At 53.0% G+C, this 22,208-nt stretch overlaps 1 protein-coding gene across 2 annotated transcripts in view; it reads right to left on the bottom strand.

Moving 5' to 3' along the window:
• Nucleotides 1-22,208, bottom strand: part of ALK (ALK receptor tyrosine kinase) — a 650,534-nt gene that overhangs the window by 20,401 nt on the left and 607,925 nt on the right. The window contains exons 13-23 of one of the 2 annotated variants that reach the window (XM_073214828.1): nucleotides 17,214-17,364; nucleotides 11,476-11,607; nucleotides 10,618-10,762; nucleotides 7,860-8,042; nucleotides 6,534-6,632; nucleotides 5,873-6,025; nucleotides 4,726-4,830; nucleotides 3,357-3,543; nucleotides 2,679-2,769; nucleotides 2,467-2,531; nucleotides 882-1,011 (exon numbers count right to left, since the gene is read on the bottom strand). In XM_073214828.1, the coding sequence (XP_073070929.1) occupies nucleotides 882-1,011; nucleotides 2,467-2,531; nucleotides 2,679-2,769; nucleotides 3,357-3,543; nucleotides 4,726-4,830; nucleotides 5,873-6,025; nucleotides 6,534-6,632; nucleotides 7,860-8,042; nucleotides 10,618-10,762; nucleotides 11,476-11,607; nucleotides 17,214-17,364 (1,441 nt within the window). Of the gene's footprint in view, nucleotides 1-881; nucleotides 1,012-2,466; nucleotides 2,532-2,678; nucleotides 2,770-3,356; nucleotides 3,544-4,725; nucleotides 4,831-5,872; nucleotides 6,026-6,533; nucleotides 6,633-7,859; nucleotides 8,043-10,617; nucleotides 10,763-11,475; nucleotides 11,608-17,213; nucleotides 17,365-22,208 lie in introns of those variants that run through there. The other variant, XM_073214825.1, reaches the window with a different exon arrangement.

Below are 22,208 nucleotides of genomic sequence, written 5' to 3'. Positions count from 1 at the left end.
GTATGCTTTCTGGGCAAAGGAGGAGCCGGAAGCAGCCTTGTCCCCGAGCCTGCCGCTGGGTGTGGTGCTCCTTTGGCAGCAGAGGCTCTGCAGGCACTTGTGGTTCGGGATGTGTCGTGCCCAGTTCAGAGAGCACTGCCTCCAGCATTTCCCGCAGGGGCTTCTGGGGTGCCATTCAGTCCACACACAGTGGACCTCCCGGGTTAAACAAGTCCTGAGGACGCTGGCAGTGACAGGGATGGGCAGCTGGATCTGGGTCCTCCCAGCATGCTGCATTTTATAATTTAGAACCACTTGTGAGATGTTTCAGTCCAGCACTTGATTTCAGATGCAGGGCCTCAGGTTAGCGGGGGTGGACTACCCTAAGCCACATGGTTGTCTAACAGCTAAGCAGGGCTGGGGCAGGGCATTCCTGGGCCCACCTAGGTTTCTTCAATGCCCCAAACTCTAGCCCTTAACAGTAGCTCCTTCCTAAATATGTCAGCACTTTATTTTGATAGTAAAATTACAAGTTCAGGATGTCCTCATTTGAGAGATGAGGACAGTAGAGTTCAGAATGAGTGGATATCCTGTGACCTTCCCCAAGTCAACTGGCTGAGTTAGTGACATGACTGGCATGGATGTCCCCCACTGTGCTTGTCCCTAGTTTGGTTTTCCAGAATCAGCACGCCATAAAAACGGATTCGGGCCAGAGATTCCACTCCACAGGCTTCCCAGGGCCCAGCTCAGCCGCTGGCCACTTCCTGCCCACTCTCCCCTGGTCAGTCCCCCGGATTGAAGCCCAAGGGCCGACACCTTGGTCCCACTGTGATGCTTTTGCTCCTTCCACCCCTGCTCCTTTCCTGGGCATGACAACTGGGGAAAGACTGGTTCTCACTCACCGGGCGAGGGCGGGTCTCCCGGAGGAAGGACTTGAGGTCTCCTCCTGCCATGAGCTCCAGCAGGATAAATCGGGGCAGGGCTTGCAGGCTCACCCCAATACAGCGCACGATGTTCTGGTGGTTGAATTTGCTGCAGGGAGGAGGGGGGTAATCAAATTTAACTGAGCTGTGTCTGGGAAAATCTTAAGTGGGAAAAGCAGGACACAAAGTTATGTTTTCAGCAGCTGCATTACGTAATTGTGTAATTACGCATTACATAAATGCATTCTGTAAATGTGTGTAGCAGGGGTCCCGTGCTGAGCCTACACAGAGGAGAATCTCACTGCTGAGCAGATGGAAGAACCTGAGAGCAGATCTGGCAGTTCAGTCTGTACAACAGTGTTGGGTTGGAGGCAGGAGGTTGCTGCACAGGCCCATGGGTGAGAAAGGGTAGGGGACAGGGGGCATCGAGGTCCTTCTCAGAGACCTCTCACTCCCTAGGATTCATGCTTTAGTTCTCTGAGGAAGGCCTCAGGCAGAGAAGTTGGAGGAGTTGCTTCTACCAGGGACTGTGTAAGACCTGCCAGGGGACCCCATGTGAAAGAGCGTGAGGAGGAGGGGCATGTGGATCCACCGTGGACTCCTCATGGGCCGAGAGACCCCAAGACTTGGGTTTTCTTGTTAATGGGATCCTTGGGGCAGGGGCAGTGAACTCCACTTGGGCGCACACACACAGAACTGACAGGCTGGTGACAATACATGGACATATAGCAGCGATGAGTTATCACAAAGTAGTGAGAGTTGATGATTCGGGTCTCCTTCCAAGTAATCTTATACATTCCATGTTTTATTCAATAATCATGTACTACATGAATAAAGTGAGCTGCTAAGCCTGCTTTGTGTGTCCTCTTGGGCTCCAGACCCCACAGGCCTGTCACACACTGCCCCATACTTGTTCCCTTGCCACTTCTACCGGGCGGAGACCCCAGGCCACCCCAACCTGTCAGGACATTCAAGGCCCCACAGTGTCAGGACGCTGTGAGTCTGCTGGCTTGCAAGGGTGAACAGCTGTGTCCTCCTTAAGGTGATCTGCCATCAGAGCAGATTAGTTCCCTCAGGAGCACTGGGCACTGACACTCCCAGTTAGGGCGGCAGAGCCGCAAGTGGGAGGGCGCAGGCCAGCCGGTGTGGACCAGGGTGGGTGGCCTCTGTCATGTTAGGGGCACATTTCCTTTACATGAGGCCAAAGAGCTGTGACTAGTGAGGGGCTTACCTGGAGGGAGATTATATCTTCTACTGTCAAAAACTAGCATGTCCTATTTCTTAAGAAAAAAGGGGAAAGAACCAGTGGATGACACAGGGATGTTGGTTGAAGGCAGAGTGTTATCAGTTGGATATTAAGCCACAGAGATTGTTTTCTGAGACAACCATCTGGGGCTTTTCACTCTGGTAAGATGTGTTAACAATCTGGGGGAGTCTGCTATTGGGGAGGAGGTCCGAGCGGGAGGACAGCACTGTTTCCCTCGGAGACATGTCTGTCGGAAATGTCCTGGGTTCCTTAGAGGGGGTGAGTAGGGGAGGGGAGGGCGTCTCTCTGTGGCTTTACCTGATGATCAGGGCTTCCATGAGGAAATCCAGTTCATCCTGTTCGGAACACACCTCTGGCAGTGTCTGTGCACAGAAGGGGAGGCAGGGAGGAGGAGAGGCATGGAAGGCGTGCTAGCTCTTAGCATCCCGTCAGTGTCAGGACAGGATGTGAGTCGAGAGCCATCCAGAGCCCGCCAGCCAAGGTCAGCCCAGGATGGAGCTGCCTCTTACCTTTACAGCCACTTGCAGGGGGCTTGGGTCGCTGGGCATTCCAGACACCTGACCTTCATACACCTCCCCAAAAGCACCATGGCCCAGACCCCTGTGCAAAGGAGAAGACAAGATAGGCGGAGGAGGGCAGGTCGCGAGAGAGGCCCGCAGAGGCAGCAGGTCACGTGCACACTCCGGAGCAGCACCTCCACCTGGCTTTGCTGTGCATTCCACCCAGGGATTCAGAACATGGGTTCAGTGTTCATGCAGACTTATTGAGGCTCTATCTTTGCCAGGGACATAGTGGTACATAGATAAGGCCCTGCCCTCTGTGGGGTGTGCTCAGTGGAGAGGGAGGGTACATGGGCTGCTCTGGGAGCTCAGAGGAGGGAAGGGCAGAAAGGCCTGGAGAGGGGGCACGTGCTTGGGCTTTGAGGAGAGTCCTAGTTCCTCCCATCTATTTCTCCTCTTACTGTACAAACCTCATGAATATAAGGGATGTTAACATAAATGATTAAATATCCCCCAAATGGCCCTGAACATTAATCCTTCTCCCCCGAGAGGGCTGGGCCCCCTCAAAGATGGTTTTGTTGGCTTCTTATGGCTAGGAAGATCCATGGTGTGGGGGTGACAGCTGGTCCCCTAGAATGCCCCTCCACACACCCCCTGCTTACCCACGGGGCAGTGGTGGGCACTCACCGAACGAGGGTGATGTTCTTCCGAGGCACCTCCTTCAGGTCACTGATGGAGGAAGTCTTGCCAGCAAAGCAGTAGTTGGGATTGTAGTCGGTCATGATGGTCGAGGTGCGGAGCTTGCTTAGCTTGTACTCGGGGCTCTGCAGCTCCATCTGCATGGCTTGCAGCTCCTGGTGCTTCCGGCGGTATACTGCGGACAGATGCAGGTCAGCGCGGCGAGAAACTCAAGGGAAAAGGTCTTTAAACTGGCGCCTGAGGACGTTTTCTAGTTCTGCCTCTGTCACAAGCTGAGTGACATTGACCGGGTCATGTGATCTCTTTGGACCTCAGTCTCCTTCTCTGTAAGCAGGGACCGTAACTTCTGTCCTGTAACCTAAGCTCCCCACTCCCCACCCCCTAGGGTTGCCATAATGATATGAATTCACCAACACAAAATGGTTTGAAAAATTCTAAAGAGCTTTATTAATGCAAGTGACCATTTTTTTATCACTGCACACGAGAACGTTCTGTAGGCGAACTCTGGGGGAGGCAGGGTGAAATTGTGATGTGCCAGGTGGATTCTGTGTTTAAAGCCCAGCCCCACCACTTATGGCCAGGGAGAGTGAGTTAACTGCTGTGGGCTCAGCTCCCTCCTCTGTGAAAGGGAGCAGCTGTGTCATAGGGTGAGTATGGAAGGAGTGCTAGCTCTTAGCATCCCGTCCCTGTGCAGGATGGCGTCATAGGGACTAGCGCATGCAGCTGCCGCCCTGTCCATCCCCACAGTCCCTCACATCAGAGGCGGTGGCTTGGACACGCTGCTGGGAGCCAAGCCTGCCCCTCTGCCAGGGCATTCAGGCCCTCAGGCCCCTGCCCACTCGCCTGGGCATTCCCAGCAGCCAGAGCAGTAAGGCTGGACCCTGCTGGGTCCTCTACAACCCATGGGTCAGCTTGCCTTGGTTCATGGCCGTAAGAGGAAACACGCAGAAACAAACTGCATTCCCGGCTCAGAGTGGGGAAAGGTGGGGCTGGAGACACTAGGAGGGATGGGCCAGGCCGTGTGCTCACTGAAGCCCATGTCTGATGGGAGCTGACAGGGAAGTCTGGAGGTGGGGGTGAGTGTCAGCTGTTGCATCCACTGCTGCAGAAGGACCCCCATCCTTGAGCAGCCGAGGCTACACACAGGCCCGAGGTTTGGGGAACCTCTGGGGAGCTGCAGCTGTCCTCGGGGACTGGAGGGTGGTGGGCTTCTGTTTTGGCTTGGCCTGGGCTGCTCTGATCACCACCCCACCAGAACGATACCTCAGGATCGGCAGCCCAGCCTGAGACACTGCTCTGTTCTGCCAGATCAGCCCTCCTGATGCCCACTGGGCGCTCAGGGCTCCCGCACACTCACCAATCATGATGCCGGAGAAGGCCAGGATGAGGGCGGCCACGAGGGCGGAGGTCACGACGGAGAGGATCAGTGAGAGTGGCAGGTGGGGCTCGGGCGTGGGCGACACTGGAAGACAGGTTCCCCGGGCACTGGTGACTGTGGTCATTCTCCTCTGAGCTGGCCCAGGGCAAGACGCCCTCCTCGGCCAAGAGCAGAGCTGCCCCCTCTCCCCTATGAGGCGCCTTGCCCACCTTCCTTTTCTGGGGCACGAAGCAGGCTAGCTCTGGTCTTACCGCTTTCAGTGGTAGCTTTTGGGTGGTGGGAGCATGTAGCAGGGAAAAATATCAAATGATGGACTTTGATCCAAAACCTCAACTGCCCAATGACAGTGTGAGGCTGACAGACAAGCCAATAGTGGCTGCAGAAGAGATTCAGGGGCCTGCGGTGACTACAGACTCAGTATGACCCAGTCATAGAGTGTGCCAGTCAGTAACACTCGAGGCTGAATTCCTTCCTGTGGCCCCAGGAGCCTTGGGCCCAGAGTGTGGGAGGGTGGGTCCCAGGGGCACGGTGGCACAGACCACACGGGTATCATGCCTGGTCCTGGACACTACGTTTCAAAAAGTGCACTGGCAACTGGAACACCTGTGGACTCAGGACCCTGGGATGGAGAGGAGACATAAACTGTGTCCTGTGTAAACTGACTGAAGTGAATGGGTTATTTAATCTGGAGAAGACTTGCAGGAGGTCGGAAGCACTGTCTTCAAATACTGCACCTGAAAATGTGTTGCAAGTAGGGGACCTGGACATGGAAGCTGGAAGGAGCAGGGTCTGGCTCTGGAACCTCCCCCCCCATACCCAGTGGAACAGTGTGTGGTAGAAGCAGTGAGGTCCCTGGTTTTGGGGGCATTCTAGTGTAGATGAGATGTCCCCTTGGTGGGGATGTGAGGTTCACGCCCTGGCTTAGGGGTGGGACTAGGTGACTTAGAACTCCTTCATGAGCCATGACTCACCTTTCACACACAGGCCTCTCTGCCCAGTCCTTACAGCACCCGTGTTGGGGTCAGACAGTCAGGGTCAGGAAGCTTACAGAACTGTGTCTGAGGTGTCCCAGAGCATGGAAGCCATCTGTGACCACCATGGGCCTTTCCTCCATCACCCCCCTTACCAATGCAGGAGACGCCATCCTCGGCCAGCACTGTCCCATGGTCACAGAAGCAGATGACCCTGTGGCTCTCTGGGTCCATGTGGCACTCATCTACCTCGCAGTGGCTGCAGTTGAGGTAGTGCTTAATATTCACTTCCCCATGGCCCTCCATCACTGGGGACAAGGAGGGAGGGTCAGCTTCAGCCTGAGGCTGCAGAGACCACCCTATACACCCATTCCCAGCCTCTGTGCTTTATATCCAGCTGCTCAGTGTGGGTTCGCTGGTCCCCATTCCCACGTCCCACTGCCACTGAAGCCATGGTGTGTGTAGGGAAGTCCCTGGTGCAGCTGGTGAGAGGAGCTCAGAGGATGAGTGGGTGCCTTTTTGTGGGCAGACAGGAGGGTCCAAATTCATGATCCTCAGATTGGCCGATACAGGTAAGGCAACTATCGCTGCTATGCTTTCTAGGACTGGGCCCCTGGCTGTCAGTCTTCTGCCTCTGTGTCCGTATCAGACCACACACCTTGGCATCCAGAGACTTGCTGAGATGAGCACTAGGAAACCTTGCCTGCAAGTGACCCAGAATCATGCCTTTGTATCCTGGACTCAAATCAGTAGCCCCGAATTTTTAGGTGGGAGAAGCAAAAGGAAGTTGGACCTGCCACCTGGCAGAGTGGCTACCTTTCAAAGCCGGGGTATACAGGATGCCCAGGGGACTGATGAAGGAAACCCCATCTTCCCCGTCCATCTCGGGGTCATTGTTTGAGGCTGCGTTGCCGCCTGTGGCAAACCAGAGAAGAGTTTAACGCAGAGAGGTGGGTGCCCAAGTCTGAACACGTGTGCGTCAGCGGGGCATGCAGGGCGGCCAGTGGGGGGCCTCCGGGGTGGGGCAGTGGGAGGGAAGGGAGCTCAGGGCACAGAGGCGGCACTTGGGTTTGGCTCAGTAATGCTAGCGTATGGGCCACTTTCCCCTCCAGGTCCAGCCAGCCCCCACCGGGCGTCTCCACCACTCATCAGGGGCCCTGCTAGGAAGCAGTCCCTGTGAGCAGGAGTTCCTAGGCTGGGTTAGCCCATTGGTGCCTCTTACCAGATTGGCCAGGGCAGAAGCACTAAGGAGTTGCTCTCTGGCCCCACTGGGTCATGGATGGGGCATGGGGGATGGGCCCCTGTGCCTTTACGCTCCTGTCCCTCCTTTCAGCTGGGATGGGTTTTCTTTGGGCTTCCCCCTCGGACTCCTCCCACCAACCCAAGGCTTAGAAAAGAAGAACATCTGGTTATAACACAACATCTTACACACAGCGTGAAGCAGAACACAGACAGAACATCACAGTGCGTGCATGCATCATGTCCTAATCTGTGGAGATGGTGGAGCTATCATCTCCCAGCCTCTCAGCTTCCGAAGGCCCTTCTGCTCTGCCCCGAAGCCCAGAGGCGAGCTGGGGCCAGCGGCCAGCTGCTTGCTGAAGGGCTGCGCTGGGGCTGCCTGAAGCTGCCCTCAGGATGAGCACCCATCAGCATGGAGAGTAGCGCCGTTCTGGAAGCTGGTGGGCTGGGGCAGGGAAGGGAAGGTCTGCAAGGCCAGAAGCCACAAACCAGGCCATCAGGGAGCTGGCTGGCAAGGACTTTGCCCAGGCCATCGGAAGGGAGGCACGGGGCTGGGGAGTCTGGCCTCCAAGGTTCTCGTGCCAGCACCACTTTGGGGGTGGCAGACAGAATAATCTGGAGAATCAAAGCCTCTTTATCATAGGCTTGGGGGTGGCAGGGACCAAGGGTCACAAGGTGTGGTGATGCAGGCGCTGTTGAAGCCTGGAGGCAGGATGCTGGCTCGTGAGGCAACACCCTGCCTCTGGCCGGTTTGGCTGGGCTGGGAGGAAGGCGTGCATGGTTACATCGCGGCCCACACTTGGCCAGGGGAGGGCAGGCGAGGGCCGGGGAGGGGATGGGGAGGTGAGGTGCCTAGGACTAAGAGGGGAGGGGAGTGACACCTTGAACACGAATCATCTTTACCTATATATCCTCCGCCTCCTCCACCTGAGGAGCACCCCCCGCCACCCCCTCCGAAACCCCCTCGTGTCTCCCACCCCCACTTCTTCATGGCCTGGGGGCAGGAATGTCCTCCGGTGGCACCCTCCAGCAAAGATTTTCCAGACCATAGCAAGGAAGTGTTATCCTTCCAGCCACCACCACCACCTGCAGGAAGAGACAGAGAAACCCTAAGCCAGGGTGCCGGCTGGGTTAGGTGGGCCGCTGACCTGGTGCAGGAGGCAGGACACGGTGTGCTTCAGGGGGCTCTCAGCTCCAGCACCCAGGGGCCTTGTCTTCACAGGGGCCCAGGGCCGTCAGAACCCACAGCTGGAGAAATAGAAGCATGTCCCCTGCCCTAGGGAGACCACTTTGGCCACAGCCGCGCAGAGGCAAATGGGAGTGTGCTTTGTACCCCTGCTTCAGGTTGGGCCTGGTTCTAAGGCCTGGGAGCCCCCAGCTGCTTGGGCAGAGGCGGAGGAGGTGGGAGGACAGGTGGCCCAGCAACTAAACTAAACTTGCTCTGCCTTCTCTCCTCAAATGCTGGGCCTTTGTTTCATTAACTGCTTCTCATCCCAGTGAGAACCAGGACCCACCCATCCTCAGGCAGCCAACTGTCAAAACCCTGCCAGGGTCACTGCAGTGAAGTTCTTTGCAGGACCTGGGCTGGGCACCAGATAGCCCAATGGGCTCTACTGTTCCCTGGCTGTGAAACCTTGGGCAAGAACTTCCCCTTTCTGAGCCTCAGTTTTCTCACCTGTAACTTGGGGATAGTGAGACTTGCCTCATAGGGTTGATGTTTGGATCAAAGGAGATGGTGAATGTGTGAAGTTCTTTATAAGCCACCAAATGTAGGGATTGTTGGGCATCTGAGAGGCAGAACACGTGTGTGCAGAAGGCCTCACACTCTGAAGCTCAGGCAGTGTCTTGCCTGCCTGCTCCGAGGGGGCTGTTCCAAGGGCAGGAGCAGAGACGGCAGGGGATGGAGTGGGTGATGCCCTAGCAGCATGGCAGCCACCAGAGCTGTGCTTCCCAGCACCTGGGGCTGCTTTGAACTCTTGCAAAGGAAATGGCTATGTACAGAGCTCAGGCTAAGTGCAACTTTATCTTAAGGCCACATGCTGACCACAATAAATCTCTCCTGCTGGTCCTTGAGATTCCAGGACTCCTACCTTCTCCTCCCATATTTTTTTGTATGACACTTCAACAGGCAGTCTTGCTCTAAAAGAACCCAGGCCCTTTCTGCTCCAGCAGATGTTGGGTGGGGGTGACCTGCAGAAACAGCAATGTGGGGATGAGGGGGCATCTCCTGGAACCTTAAGGGGTAACTGGCCTGGAAGGGTTGTCTGGAAGAACCTGCGGCCAAGGTTCTCCTGGACCCAGAGCAGGTAGCAGAGGGACATCTAGGTGTGGGGAGCTGCGAAAAGAAATGACCACCTGGGGAGAAAGAGGCAGGCAGGCTTCTGGACATGAGGCCGAGAGCAGGAACAAGCTCCATGCAGAAGAGGGAAAAGCAGAGCTGAAGGAGGCCCCCAGGCAAGTCGTAGGGATGTTTGGGACACTGCGCTGGGGTTTCAAGTTGCTGGCCTCCCTTCTGCCAGCTGGCGGGTGGGGTGTGGGCCTTTCACGTTGACAGTCCTCAAGCTCCATGGGGACCCTCAGTGGGCTCTGATGGATGTGCAGGGCCGTGAGCAGATAAACCAATCAGGGTGCAGGGGGCCTTGTGCCGTGTCCGCTCTCACTACCCTCCCCCCTCCACCATCACAACCTACACTTGGGTCCTAACAGTCTGCAGCTGGGGTGGTTCCTGACCCCTCACTTCATCTTGCAGCCTTCAAGCAAATGTGCAGAAACTAATGGGCATAAAAATAAAAACAAACAACAACGAGGTTTTAAAGAACAGACTGAGTATGAAACAGTTTGGCCTTGTTGAAAAGAAAAATCCACCAACTCTCTATGAGCTTGCTGACCTTTCTGTAAAATGGGAACAATAAAATGGGAAAACCCTACAGGATTGTTTTGAAAAGCACACATATAATAGATGCAGGAGTGCTTTGTAATTTATTAAATGCTGTGCCAGTATGAGGGGCTCTGTAAATATTGCTGGGGTTATTCCTCACCATGGAACCGACAACTGTTTCTACTTTTTCTTCTCTCTCTAGCCATCTCTCAATTGAAGAAAAAGTTTGAGTTTTGTTTAATTAATCTCAAATCCTAAATGCCTTCAAAAATCCTCCCCCAGACTATGGAGAAAAGAAAACACAAAATGAATGAATTTTTCTTTTTAAAGATGGATGACTTCTGAGGAATCATGATTCACATCTCTTTCAATGACTGTCCCCTATTTCTGTGTGGCTGGATCTCACTAACGAGAGCAGAGCCCAGCCATAGAGATCCTATTAAAAGATTTTCCAGCAAGAATACATGATAGCTGGCAGCCCAGGGCCAGGAGATACAGACCACCGGGGCCTGGCAGGCCTGACTGCCCAGATTTCTTCCATCTGTTCGCATCCAGTTGCATTTGGTAAAATCCAGGGAGAGTTGGGTTAGCAATCTGAATGCTGCCGCATGCCTCTTTTTCTCAGTGACCTTCTGCAAGTCCAAACCCCACATCAGCAAGGTGGCCTCTGGGCCCACAAGATGCAGCCTGCCCTTCCACCCACAGGTGTATGATGGTGCCTGGCTGAAGCTCACACAGTCCTGGGAGACTGTTGTGGGAGAGGGTGGGATTGTGGTAATCTACCTGCAGCTCCAGAATTGCCGTTCAGCCCCAGAACTGAGGAGTTATTTTCCAGTCTTTCTGGATGGAACGTGTCTGTCTTGGCCCCATAGGCCCTGCCGCCACCACCAGCTGCTATGATCAGGGGCACTGGCACGCCATCCTTCATCTGCCGGGGAGACATTCAGAGACTGAGCAATGGAGCTGGGCTTCCCCCATGGAGACCCCTGAACTGTTCAGATGTTTAAACGTGTCTGAGTGTTTGCTGAGCAGTGGGTGACGTATCAGTGGTCTGACATGGTCCGAGGGCTCTGAACTCATTACAGAAACCTATCAGCTCCATGCCCCCAGCTCCTGTACCACCCGGGACAATCAGAGATGCAAAATCACTAGGAGTTAGACAGGGATTGGCAGGGATCGGCATTCAAGGCTGTTCACACAGCTCTGTTCCTGAAGCTTCTCACACTAGCCTCAGAGGCCTGGGCTGCTGGTGTTCAGAAGCAGGTCCCTGTGCTCTTTCTTCCCTTCCTCTCGGCTCTTAGGGGTCTCTGGCTCAGACCCCCACATCTTCAAGGTCAAGCCCTCAGCATCACTGTCCCTGTGGAGGACCTAGCAGGGTGGCTTTGCCTACTTTCAATAATGTCAGAAAAGTCCACCTTAGGACAGAGGAGGGCACAACTCTGAAGCAGGGACGACAACAGCCTAAGGCCTCAGCAAGAGAAGAGCTTGCCCTTCCTCCGACGGACAGGGAAGCCTGAATCTCTGGGCCTTAGACGGCGCTGAGAGCGCCCGAGGTGTTCCACTCCCGTGGCTGTTGTGAGTATCCCAAACCATCACGCCCAGAAAGTCCCTGCTCTCGGGGAGCCGGCGGGCCGACATTACCTTAAATACGTAGGTGGCTCCGCCCCCTCCTCCGCCCCCTCCTGCCCACTCATGCACGCTTCTGTTCACGCGGATTTCTTCTTCTATCACATTGTTCTCGCCAATGCAGACTTTCTGGATTAATCGGTTTGTCTGTAGAAACAAAAACACCTCAGGTTTGTGCCCAAAGTTGTCTACTTCCCAGCAGACAGAACTGTGCTTAACAATGGGGTCTGACCATCTCTCAGACAGCTTACAGTCACACTGAGGAGACAAAAATATATAAGATAACCATCACTCTGGGCAGTATTAGAGAGGGACTACAAAGATAGCTTAGATGGAGGATGCATGGCACACTGGAGGACAGGGGGCAGGCCTTTGTTGCAGTTTGGTGACAAGGGAGGACTGCCTGCAGGAGGTGATATTTAGACACGAGGAATGGAAGAAAGTTAGGCCATTCCAGGGGTAGAGAGCAACATGAGCCCAGAGGGAAGAAGGTGAGTGGGTATTTGGGGAAAAGCACAGGGAATCTCTTTGGCTCAGAAAAGTCCATCCTAGGATGGAGAGATGGTCCAGGAGGACCTGTTAGATCCTCTGGACTCTGAAGAGGGATGACAAGGCCTTGTGTAGTGAGCTAAGGCTAGAGGTGGGGTATGTAAATGGGAGCAGACAGAGGGATTAAGCTGGACAGTCAGATCATGGCCAGAGGCCTTTAATACAATCAAACTTCATTCTCTAGGCAGTGGGGGGGGGCGGGCACTGAAGTGTTTTGAGAAGTTGCAGTTCTGCAGCATCAATGGAAAGAGAAAATTACAGCAGGAGGCCAGACCTGGATTTTGTTCTCAGCTCATCGGTTCCCATTTATTTCTCCATTTCAGACCTCTGATTCCTCCCATCTACTGTCCCATTTCTTGCCTCCAGAAATCCCTTGACACAGCCCTAAGCAGAGCTCCCTGTTGGCCATGGAGAACAGGGTGTGAACCCTGGACCCAGCAGGCACCCCGGTGGCTGTGGAGGAGGTACTCAACCTCTCTGCCCCCGAGTGTGGAATGGGAGTGAGGACGCTGTGGGCTGTTGTATTTACTTGAGATCTCACAGGATGTTGTTTAGGATCGTGTCTCACACATGTTAGGGACTGAATAAATGGCTGTTATTTTATTTAGATTCACTTCTGGGTCCACATCTGATCTTGGTGTGGGTCCAGGCATCCAGGAGTTCCTGGGGATGTGCTGGAAATTCTGTGACACAGAATCCTGGAACCCTGGAATAAAGAGGGCAGCGCTTCAAGAGTAGCCACTCTGTCAGCCACAGCAGCTAAGAACTCTCCAAACACCAGCCTGACCTCGGAGGAAAATGACTTTTCTTTCATTTAATAGAAAAAAGGCCAATAAAACATCAAATTTTCATTGAATGTTACTGTGTAACCAGCCAGTGGACATGGCAATTCATCTTGAAGCCACTCCTTATGCTGAAGCACTCAGCGGGTGCTGGCAATGAGTACTAGAGAAATTTCCAGATAAATAGCTAAGATGCAATTTGTTTTATAGCATTTTGGATTTAATGATGGAAATAATTTGATATTTTTCAGAGTGGATTTAGTGTGAGTGGAAGGCTCTGAATTGCTATTGTAGAGAGTTGACATTTCTCCTATGTGCGTGCAGCGCTCTCCAGGGCTGGGGAAAGGGGTGGTAGAAGGAAACCATGCTAACAGCTGCCTGGGTGGGGCGCATGAGACGTGAGGGGCATGTCCTGAGGGCCAATCCAGGGTCAGGGGGTGGAAATGTGCACTGTCCACTGGGCCAAGCAGAGCACAGAATACGGGGGTCCAGACTGGCTTCTCAACTGGCTAATACGGGGGTCCAGACTGGCTTCTCAACTGGCTCTGTGGGCTGCTTTGGGCGAGACACCTCACGTTCCCGGACCTGCCTCCTCCTCTGTAAGTCAAGGGGCCGCTCAGCCTGAACTGATGGTGCTAAGATGAGGTCTGCCTCTCAGACCCTGCTCCCTGCCTCCTCTCAGCAGCAGCAGCAATGGGGCCTCCACTCCTTGGGGATGCCCTCTTCCCATGAACAGCTCTGCAGATGGCTGAAGACTGCAGGAGTCAGGAGGGAGCTATTGGGCTGCAGGACGTCCTGTCCTCCAACTCGGGCCCAGACTCATGCCCATCCCTCACTCTGGTGGGAGTGGGAGGCAGGAATGGGTGCCTCTCAGTCTGCAGCTTGCCGGACCTATAGCAGCAGCATTTGGCAGAGCGACCACTTCTTCATGATGCATGACGTTCCTCGCCTGACTTCCAGGGGGCGTCGGCATCTGGAATCTCCTGCTTCCCTGGCTTCTTCTCCTCAGCCTCTTTTGCTGATTCCTCTCCTTTTCCCTGACCTCTAACTGTGGGGTTCCCCAGAGCCCAGTCCTTGGTCTTTTCAGTCTGGTCCCCTCCCTGGGCGATCTCATTCTGCCTCAACTTTACACTGATTTCTCCCCACTCTCAATCTTTCTCCTGAATCCCAGCGGCACATCTTGCGTCATGCACTGGAAGTCTGCACTCGGCTGTCTACCAGACCTCAGTGTGACTGGCAGTGGCCTCCTGGTCCTGCTCAGGACCTGCTCCTTCTGAGGCATTCCCTAATTCAAGGGACGACAACTCCCTTCCTTCCAGTGGCTCAGGCTTAATGCTTGAGTTATCCTTGATCCTTTCTTTCTCTCAGTTCCTCCTCTAATCAGGCTAGAAATCCTTTTTGATTTTACATTCCAAATATGCCCCAAATCAGCCACTTTCACCACCTCTACTGTTACCATCTTCATACAAGCCATTATCATCTCTTGCCCAGATTAATGCAACAGCCACTGAATTCACTGCCAATGTGCCATGAGCTCTTCATACTGCAGCCAGGGCGAGTCTTAATCTGCAAATCCCATCAGGTCACTATTCTCACCTTTCAATTCAATACCCTCCTGTAGCTTCCAAATACCCTCACTGTGGCCTGAGCCACCTCCTCTCTCACCTACTGTCCCTCTTGCTCCTTCCAGGCCATCCTACCTGTCCCATGAGCACACCAGGCACTCACCCTCCTCAGGGACGTGGCTTTTGCTCTGCTGGGGCCCCGGATATTTTACTTGCTCAGTTGCTCCTCTCTTTTAGAACTCAGCTTGGCTGTCACTTTTTTAGTACGCCTCCCTTGACCACCTAATTCAAACTGCAACCTGCCCCACATGCTTCACTCCCTTTACCATGCTTCTTTCTGCCCCAATACTTTCACTTTTGTAAGTCCTGATTACCTTATTCTTACTGGTTACTGTTTGTCTGGCCCTCCTCCCCCGTCATGAATGTGTCTTCAGAGCAAAGACCTTTTTTTTGTTCATGGATATGCTCCAAGTTCCTAGAACAATGACTGGCACGGAGTAGGTACTCAACAGATATTTGCTAACTATATTTGAATGCATTTGGAGCTCTCGGTATGGGCTGGCCCCTCACAATATTTGCCTTGTGAGAGATGCTAGTGGTGGGATTTAACATCTAGATCAGTGGTTTTACTGCCTTGGGGATATCTGGAAATGTCTGGACAACTGTTCTGATTATCAATACCGGGGCATGCTACTGGCTTCTGGGGAGCAGAGGCCAGGGATGCTGTTAGACAGCTTACAGTGCCCACGGCAGCCCCCACCACAAAGGATCATCTGCTCCAAAATGCTAATAGTGCTGATGAAGAGAAACCTTGAGTCAGGCCACCAGATGAGGCTTGGAAGTGTGTGTGGGGGGGTCCGTTCCAGGCTCAGGTGTGGCCAGACACACAGGAGGAGTAACTCCACAGATGTGCTGTCGAACCAGCAAAACTGCCAAATCCTGAAGTTTAATTCTTAGAATCCACATCATTCTTTAGAGGATCCTCTCTAGACAGCAATTTTCTGCCTAGGGAGGACTAGAGGCGGAGGCAGTGCTGTAAGCTATGGTTCTCCCTCTCCCAGTGACCCCTGGGGGCTGGAGCAACAGGGAAGACCCGTTACTCTCTAATCCATGCCCATGCTATGCCAGGCCAGACCAGCAGAGGGGGCTACCCTCTATTCTTGTCTGAGAATTGGCTTCTTCAGAACTCTCCCTGGGCATCCACAAAGTTTGAGAGCAAGTAGGTTGATTAATAAAATGATAAAGTGCAGCAACCCAGAGGAACAAGTAGATTACAAGTGAATTAAAAAAAAAAGGACATGGTCCTGTGAAAAGACATAACTGATTACAATCCAATCAAGTAAACGTGCCTTGCAGAAGTCAATGCAATCTTTCTGCTTAGATGAAAGAATTACATTAGCACTCAATAAATTCCTGTGGAAATTAGAGCAGCCTGTAATTTAATGACTTAATATGTTATAACAGTTTGGAAAGTTCTGATTATAGTTGCTAAATAAAAGTTGCAGTCCAGACATTTCTCATGTACAAGGTTGCACCTGCCAAGCTTACTCCTGTTGCTCTGCGTTAACCCTGCAATGTTGGGGAGGAAACTTGCTTCCAGCCTGGGGCTTGGCTCTTAGGATTCCTGAGTTTATTTTGTGGAATTGAATTGCTTTCTTGGTAGCCCTTGTTCCCACAAGGTAGCCCTTGTCCTCCAAAGCTGCTCTTGAGTAAGTTCTTGGAGGAGCCCTGGGTCCTGGGCACTAGAACCCGGCTCTCTTGGCAGGACCTGGGTTTCAGGTAAGGATGGGGGTCCAAGGGAAAGATGCGCCCTGCAGAGCACTGGCTCCCACCAGGACAACCAGCGACCCCAGGGTCCTGCCTACCCCCAACACAGGCAAGGGGCAAACAACTGGGGTGCTGGGAGTGGGCGCGGCTGCTGCTCGATTCCTCTTCACTATCTGATTCCTCTGGTGATTTCAGACCACTACTGGCTTTCTTAAGTTCTGCTTTGGGTCAGAATGACAGGCTGTCTCTGAGGCTGCAGACAATGGCAGTCTGGCTCATTAAGTGATGGGCTATAAGTGTAAAAGGGAAAAAAAACTGTAGAAATAGAAGCCCCAGAAAGTGCAGGGTGCAGCAAAAGTAGAAGCCAGAGTCCCTACTTTGGGCTGCATTGTGAGTGACTTTGGACAAGTCCCTTCACCACTGTGGTCTCCATTTTCTCACCTGTGAAAGAGGGGAAGCAGACTACATGGTCTTCCAGCTCTGAGTCTATTCTTTACATTTTTTTTTTTAGTCTTAATCACACAAGTAATGAAGGACATATGAATGCATTCTTTGTGACGCCATCAGACATTACGGACAAAGAACCTCTAACTCCAGGCCCCTCCACAGAAGCGACACCCTGTAACTTTTAGAACTTTTCCTATGCATTTATGTGCATCTGTTTGGCTGTGAGTCTGTGATTTTTGAACTGAACAGGAAATGTCTAACCTGGCATTTTCCTGTGTATAAAAAGAGGGCTAAAGAAAATGATGGCCTAGCAAGGAAGTTTAGGAAGTGGGCTTCAATTTGTATGTCTGTTGAGAAGAACCACCATTTGTGCATTCAAGTAGGAGCCAATTCTTCAGTTTTAAGGGTTGTTCATGAAACCCATGCCTTGGCCTTGGTCCCTGTGGGGGTGTGAAACCCCAACAGCCGTACCACCTGTTTTCTCATGCCCCCAAATGGCCCTGGGAACGGAGGGGCACTTGCTGGCAGGACAAGGTGAGAGCTGGCAACCTTGAATGCGAGCTCCCGGGAGGAGTGGGTCCCGTGGTGGTGCCCTCTGAGGGCCTGGTGGGTATGAGGAGAAGGCCCTGCTCTGGGCACTTACGCTGGGGCATGCGTCCTCTCCCTGCTGCCCGACCAGGACATACAGCGTGTCGCCCTTCTCCAGCTTGAAGATGCCCAGCACAGACACGCCGTGGGACCGGACCATGGTGTTCTTCCCGCCCTTCCCACCGGCAGCTCCGTAGCCCGAGATGCTGCAACAGGACAAAGCACATGGGTTCCTGCCATGGGATGAGGACCGACCGCCTTCCCAGCAGCCCAGCAGCCCCGGTGGGCACCACCACAGTGGTCCTGACAGTCTCCCCAGCACTGGCCCCTGAGGTCAGGAGAGGACAGTCAAGTTTAGAGAGGAACAGGGGACTGCCTCATTCAGAGCTAGGAAGGCAAAGAAGTCTTAAGGGGGCAAGGCAGAAAGAGAGGGAGCAGAGGGTGGAGAGACAGGAGGGAAAAAAGAGAGGAGGGGGCAGGGGAGTCTGTGTTGATGTGTTGGGGTGATGGTTTCCGAAGGCCTGTGATTTCCTGCTGTGGATTTCCCTCTCTGTCCAAAATGAAAGGACTCTTGTGACCTTAGACAAGTAACTTAACTCTCCTGTTCCACATCTAGGGGGGATGATAAGAGAACCTACCTTCCAGCTCATGTGTGATGTGAGGATCGGAGGAATTAAGAAGTGTAGCCTCAGAGTTGTGGCTGGCACACCACAAGTGCTCAATAAGCATTTCTGATTACGATTACGATCATTATCAATGTTGGAAGACACAGCAATTGACTTAGTACAAAGTTGTGAAGTCTGTCCATGGGGTCTAGACACAAGAAGCTCCCACATGGAATGACAGAGGCAAGGGGTGTTTACGAGCATGGGCTCTTTCTTCCCATCCCATCAGTAACTCTTTCTGGAGCAATAAGAGTGCGCACCACAAACAGCCCATCACAGTGAAAATAAGAAACAGAGTGTGGGGATGCAGGATTATTTCTGCTGCCTCTTACGCTGTTGAGATGAAGTCAAGCTAGGATGGGGAGAAAAAGAGCTCAGCTGCTGACCCAGATCAGTGGGACAGTGTGTCTAGAAGACAGCTAGCATACCAGCTGCAAATGCCTCCCAGAGACCCTTGCCAGGAACAGCGAGGGAGGCTTTCGTGTCCTCGTGCATTTACATCCAAGGCCCTTCATGACAAGCTTCCAGGAATGCAAGAGGGTTTTGTACATGTGCCTACATGGTGGCTTCCCCATCTATTCTACTAAATGTCCCCTGTTCCAAATGTGCGAAGGTTCTCCTAAGGCAGAGCTCAGTCTTGCTCTGCAGAGACAAGCCTGAAGGGCTGGCTGATTGTTAATGGGGCAGTTGAGGAACTGAGGTCTCTGTGGAATGCAAAGGAGAGTCTGGTGTCCTTTGCTCTATTGGTGGCGAGGCACAGAATGGAACTCACTGCACGTTGGCATGGCTTAAGGCTGTGCTCACAAGAGGAGACTGGAGACCCACTCCAACCCTCCAAGGGCTTACAGAGGAACTGGGGAGATGGTCATAGTTACGGAAAGAGGTATAGGGTGGCTCCATAAAGGCGGCTCTATTACAGAGGCAGTGGGAAGAGACCAAAAGGCTCCGGGGCTTGGGGACTGGAGTGGACCCTTTCCTGGTTGTGTGTCCTCTCAGAGTCCCAGCCTCTTCCCTAGTCAAAGAAGAGCCGTATCTTCTTTTGCAAACTCACAGGGCAGTGCAGAGGTTCATTTTCAAAAGGAGATAATGGGGAAATGCCCTGAGAAAAGTGGCAAATCTCTGCACAAAGTCAGGGCTGTCAGGTGCTCAGGGCCCAGGAGGGAGACAGAGGACTGTGACAGACATCGGGCAGTGGCATGGAGGGACATAAGGGGGGAGGTTTGAAGTCCACTTCATGGTGGAGGTGATGGATGGGCAGGACTCTCAGACAAGCAGGAAGTAGTGGAGGGTGTAAGTGAGGCTGGTGTGAGTGGAAGTGAAGAGGCAGGAAAGCCTATGTATGTCTGAGTGCAGCAGGTGGCTGGAGCGGGGAAGTGGGGTGCTGTAGGTCTGCAGAGGGAGGAAGGGGCTGATTCCTGAGTATCCTGTGGTGTGCTAAGCATGAATGCATATGGCATCCCTCCGCTGGCCACAAGCAGTAGCTGTTCGTAATCTCATTTGACAGTGAGGACACTGAGGCTCCGAGGGATTAAGTAAGTCACCCGAAGCCACACAGCTGGTCCGGGGCAGACTCTGGTCCAGACCCCCGCGTTTCCCCACCTAGAGGTCATTTCCTTTTCAACGTGCTTCCAGTGAGCTTGTAGGGATGCACAGTGAGGGGGTTCGAGAAGCTACTGGCCCAGGCTAGTTCACTCAGCCTCTCATCCTCACGCCTGCCCCATTAGAAGTGGAAATGGTGACAAGGACAATTAAAAGGCTGAGGGAAAGGGAAGGGTAATCTGTGGGTGAAGACAAGCAAGCAGAATTATTAGCTCAGAGAAGGGGAGTAGGTAGCGGTTGTAGGGTCCAGGGACTGTAGGATCTAGAGACAGCAATGTGAATGGTCCTGCTCACCATTCCAGGTTTCTGAGGCTTTATCAGGTTGCATAAGAAAGTCATTTTAAACCAGAAGGTGTGGTTTGCTTGGAAACCTGCTGCCAGGACAGAGCCCTCGAGCCACCCACTCCTGCTTACCTCTGAGAGGTGAGTGTGCCCTTCTCCTCCCTTTCTGCACCATTTGCATAGTCATTTGCATCAATCTGCATTCATTATAAATCGTTCTGAACTCTTTCACATGTTTAAATTTAACCGAATTATTACATTTTAGAAGTTGTTTGTTCCTGACTTGCTGTGCTTCCCTAAACCTCCTTTCCTATTTCTTCTGCCCCCCAACCAAATCTGAACCCCAGCCCAGGCCCATCTAGGTCTTGTCCCAGCTCTTGACAGTGAGGAGGGACGGGAAAGCCCTGAGTTCTGAGTCACACGCTGCGTGCTGTGCTGGCTGTGAACGTGTTAACCTGTTGGAGCCTTAGCTTCCCCTTCTGAGGAAAGAAAATTAGGATAAGAACCCCTACCCTGTGAGGATCAGCAGTGGGTTTGTAAAGATTGTAAACTGGTGCCAGGTGCAAGGCGGGACTCTGGGCTGGAGTCAGCTCTGCAGATGTCAAAATAGAGCGTGGAGGTCGCCAACCAGGTGTCAGGACGCTGGATTTTCCTTTCCTATGTGATGGCCTTGACCCCACATTTCCAACCCAGAACTAAGGACTGGCTTAAAGTGATAAGGAGCAGGCAACTCCCTGCCGGGACTGATTGTAGAGGAAGCTGTGCCTCCCTCATCAGTCTTCTGAGCCCTGAAATCCCAATGCAGGGCTTCACTCCCTCTGAAGCTTCTAGTTGCTTCTACAGGGCAGATCTTCTTTGGAGTTGCTGTGCTACTGTGACAAAAGCATGGACTTGAATGAGGACAGACCTGGATCCAAATCACGCTGTTACTCAGGGCCAGGAGTTGTGAGGCACCCCCTTCCCAGGTGCTGACCATGCACTTGGGCAACCCTGAAAGCCAGTGCCTCCTTAAATTTTGTGTCTGATGCACCTTGCTTACTTTTCTGGTCCTGGACCTGCCAGGGTTACTCACTAGCTGTGTGATCTTCGATAGGTTATCCACCCTCTCTGAGCTCCGGTTTCCTCATCCATAAAAGGGGGATTATCTCTACCTTGAAAGAATTAAATGAGATAGTGTCAGAGGGGAGCCACTGAGCATACACAGTAGCTGCTGTTCTGATGTATCCCTGTGGGTGAGCCTGTCCACTCCTCTCCCAGGGGTGACGTCTGGGAGGCAGAAGGGGGTGAGCGAATGAGGCCCTGATTTCTAGATAGAACCCAACAGGTGGAGCAGGGCATGACCAACGGGGCCTGTGGCCAAGGCTGTTCAGTTCACCCAGGATCCACCTCTGTTGAGAGCCAGGGAGAGCACAGGCCAGGCTGAGCACTTCTGGGGACCCTCGAACAGTATGAACCATGTTACACAAACTCATGTCAGAATAATAACCTCAGCCCAAATCTCTGGAGCTTTCTCCCCATCCCTTGCAAGCAATTTATTTTTGATGGTTGACAAATGACAACAAATTAATATACTTGTCACTCAAGTGGGGAAAATGACTCATAGTTATTCCAATTTATGGGAAATTACAAGATACTGTTCTCGGTGAACTGATGCTGTAATTTTTTTGTTTTTCCTCATCTAAGTCCACGTCCCCTGGTCAGAATGGATGTTTATTGGGTTTGCATTTTATATTATTGACTGTGAGCTATTGTTACCTGATGTAATTGAGTTGTGAATCTTTTTTAAATAAAGAATTTGCAGCAAATCAAAGTGGCTGCTTGCTGGATCCTGAAATGAGAGCACAGCGGTGAGGCGCAGCCCAATGCGTCAGCACCATGCCTCTGACGGGCTGCCGGGGCTGTGTGTGGGGGAAGGCACAGGGGTGGGGGGCCACTAGGAGACACATGATGCACCAGGCTCTGGGCTCTGACCATAATTCCTGGCAGGACCTTGGGAGAGTCCCTCTCTCCCCTGAGTCTCAGTGTCCTCTGTGAAATCAGGACAGCAAGGTCTGTCCTGCCTGTCCAAGCCTGCAGGGTTATTGTGAGAGCCCGGGGTGTGTGTGTACAGGGCCTGGTCAGCCAGCAAGTTTCTGTTCAGATGTATAGTCATTACCCAGATGGGTCCCTGGAGCTGTCAAGGGCAGCCCTGGGGGCCAGCAGGGAAGGGTCAGCTATGGAGGCAGGTGCTTTTTGCTGCCCAAGTTCCCCTCGGATCACACAACTGAGCAAGGCTCATTATCCATGTCTTCCTACAGCCTTTCTGACCAGCGCAGCCTTAAGAGCTGGGGAATAGCAGGGTAGGAAGAGATCTCAGTAACCTCTCTCTACAACCCCTCCCTCTCCAGATAGGGCCGCTGTACGGAAGGGAAAGCACACTCTCAAGGTCACAGAACTTGAACCCATTCTGTTTGCAGCCCATTGATTTGGGACAAGCTCTGCCTCGGACTTTCCCTGCCCTGTGC

The sequence above is a fragment of the Manis javanica genome, chromosome 1 (assembly GCF_040802235.1).
Source record: "Manis javanica isolate MJ-LG chromosome 1, MJ_LKY, whole genome shotgun sequence".
Classification (NCBI taxonomy): domain Eukaryota; kingdom Metazoa; phylum Chordata; class Mammalia; order Pholidota; family Manidae; genus Manis; species Manis javanica.
This window is presented reverse-complemented; position numbering and strand designations above follow the sequence as displayed.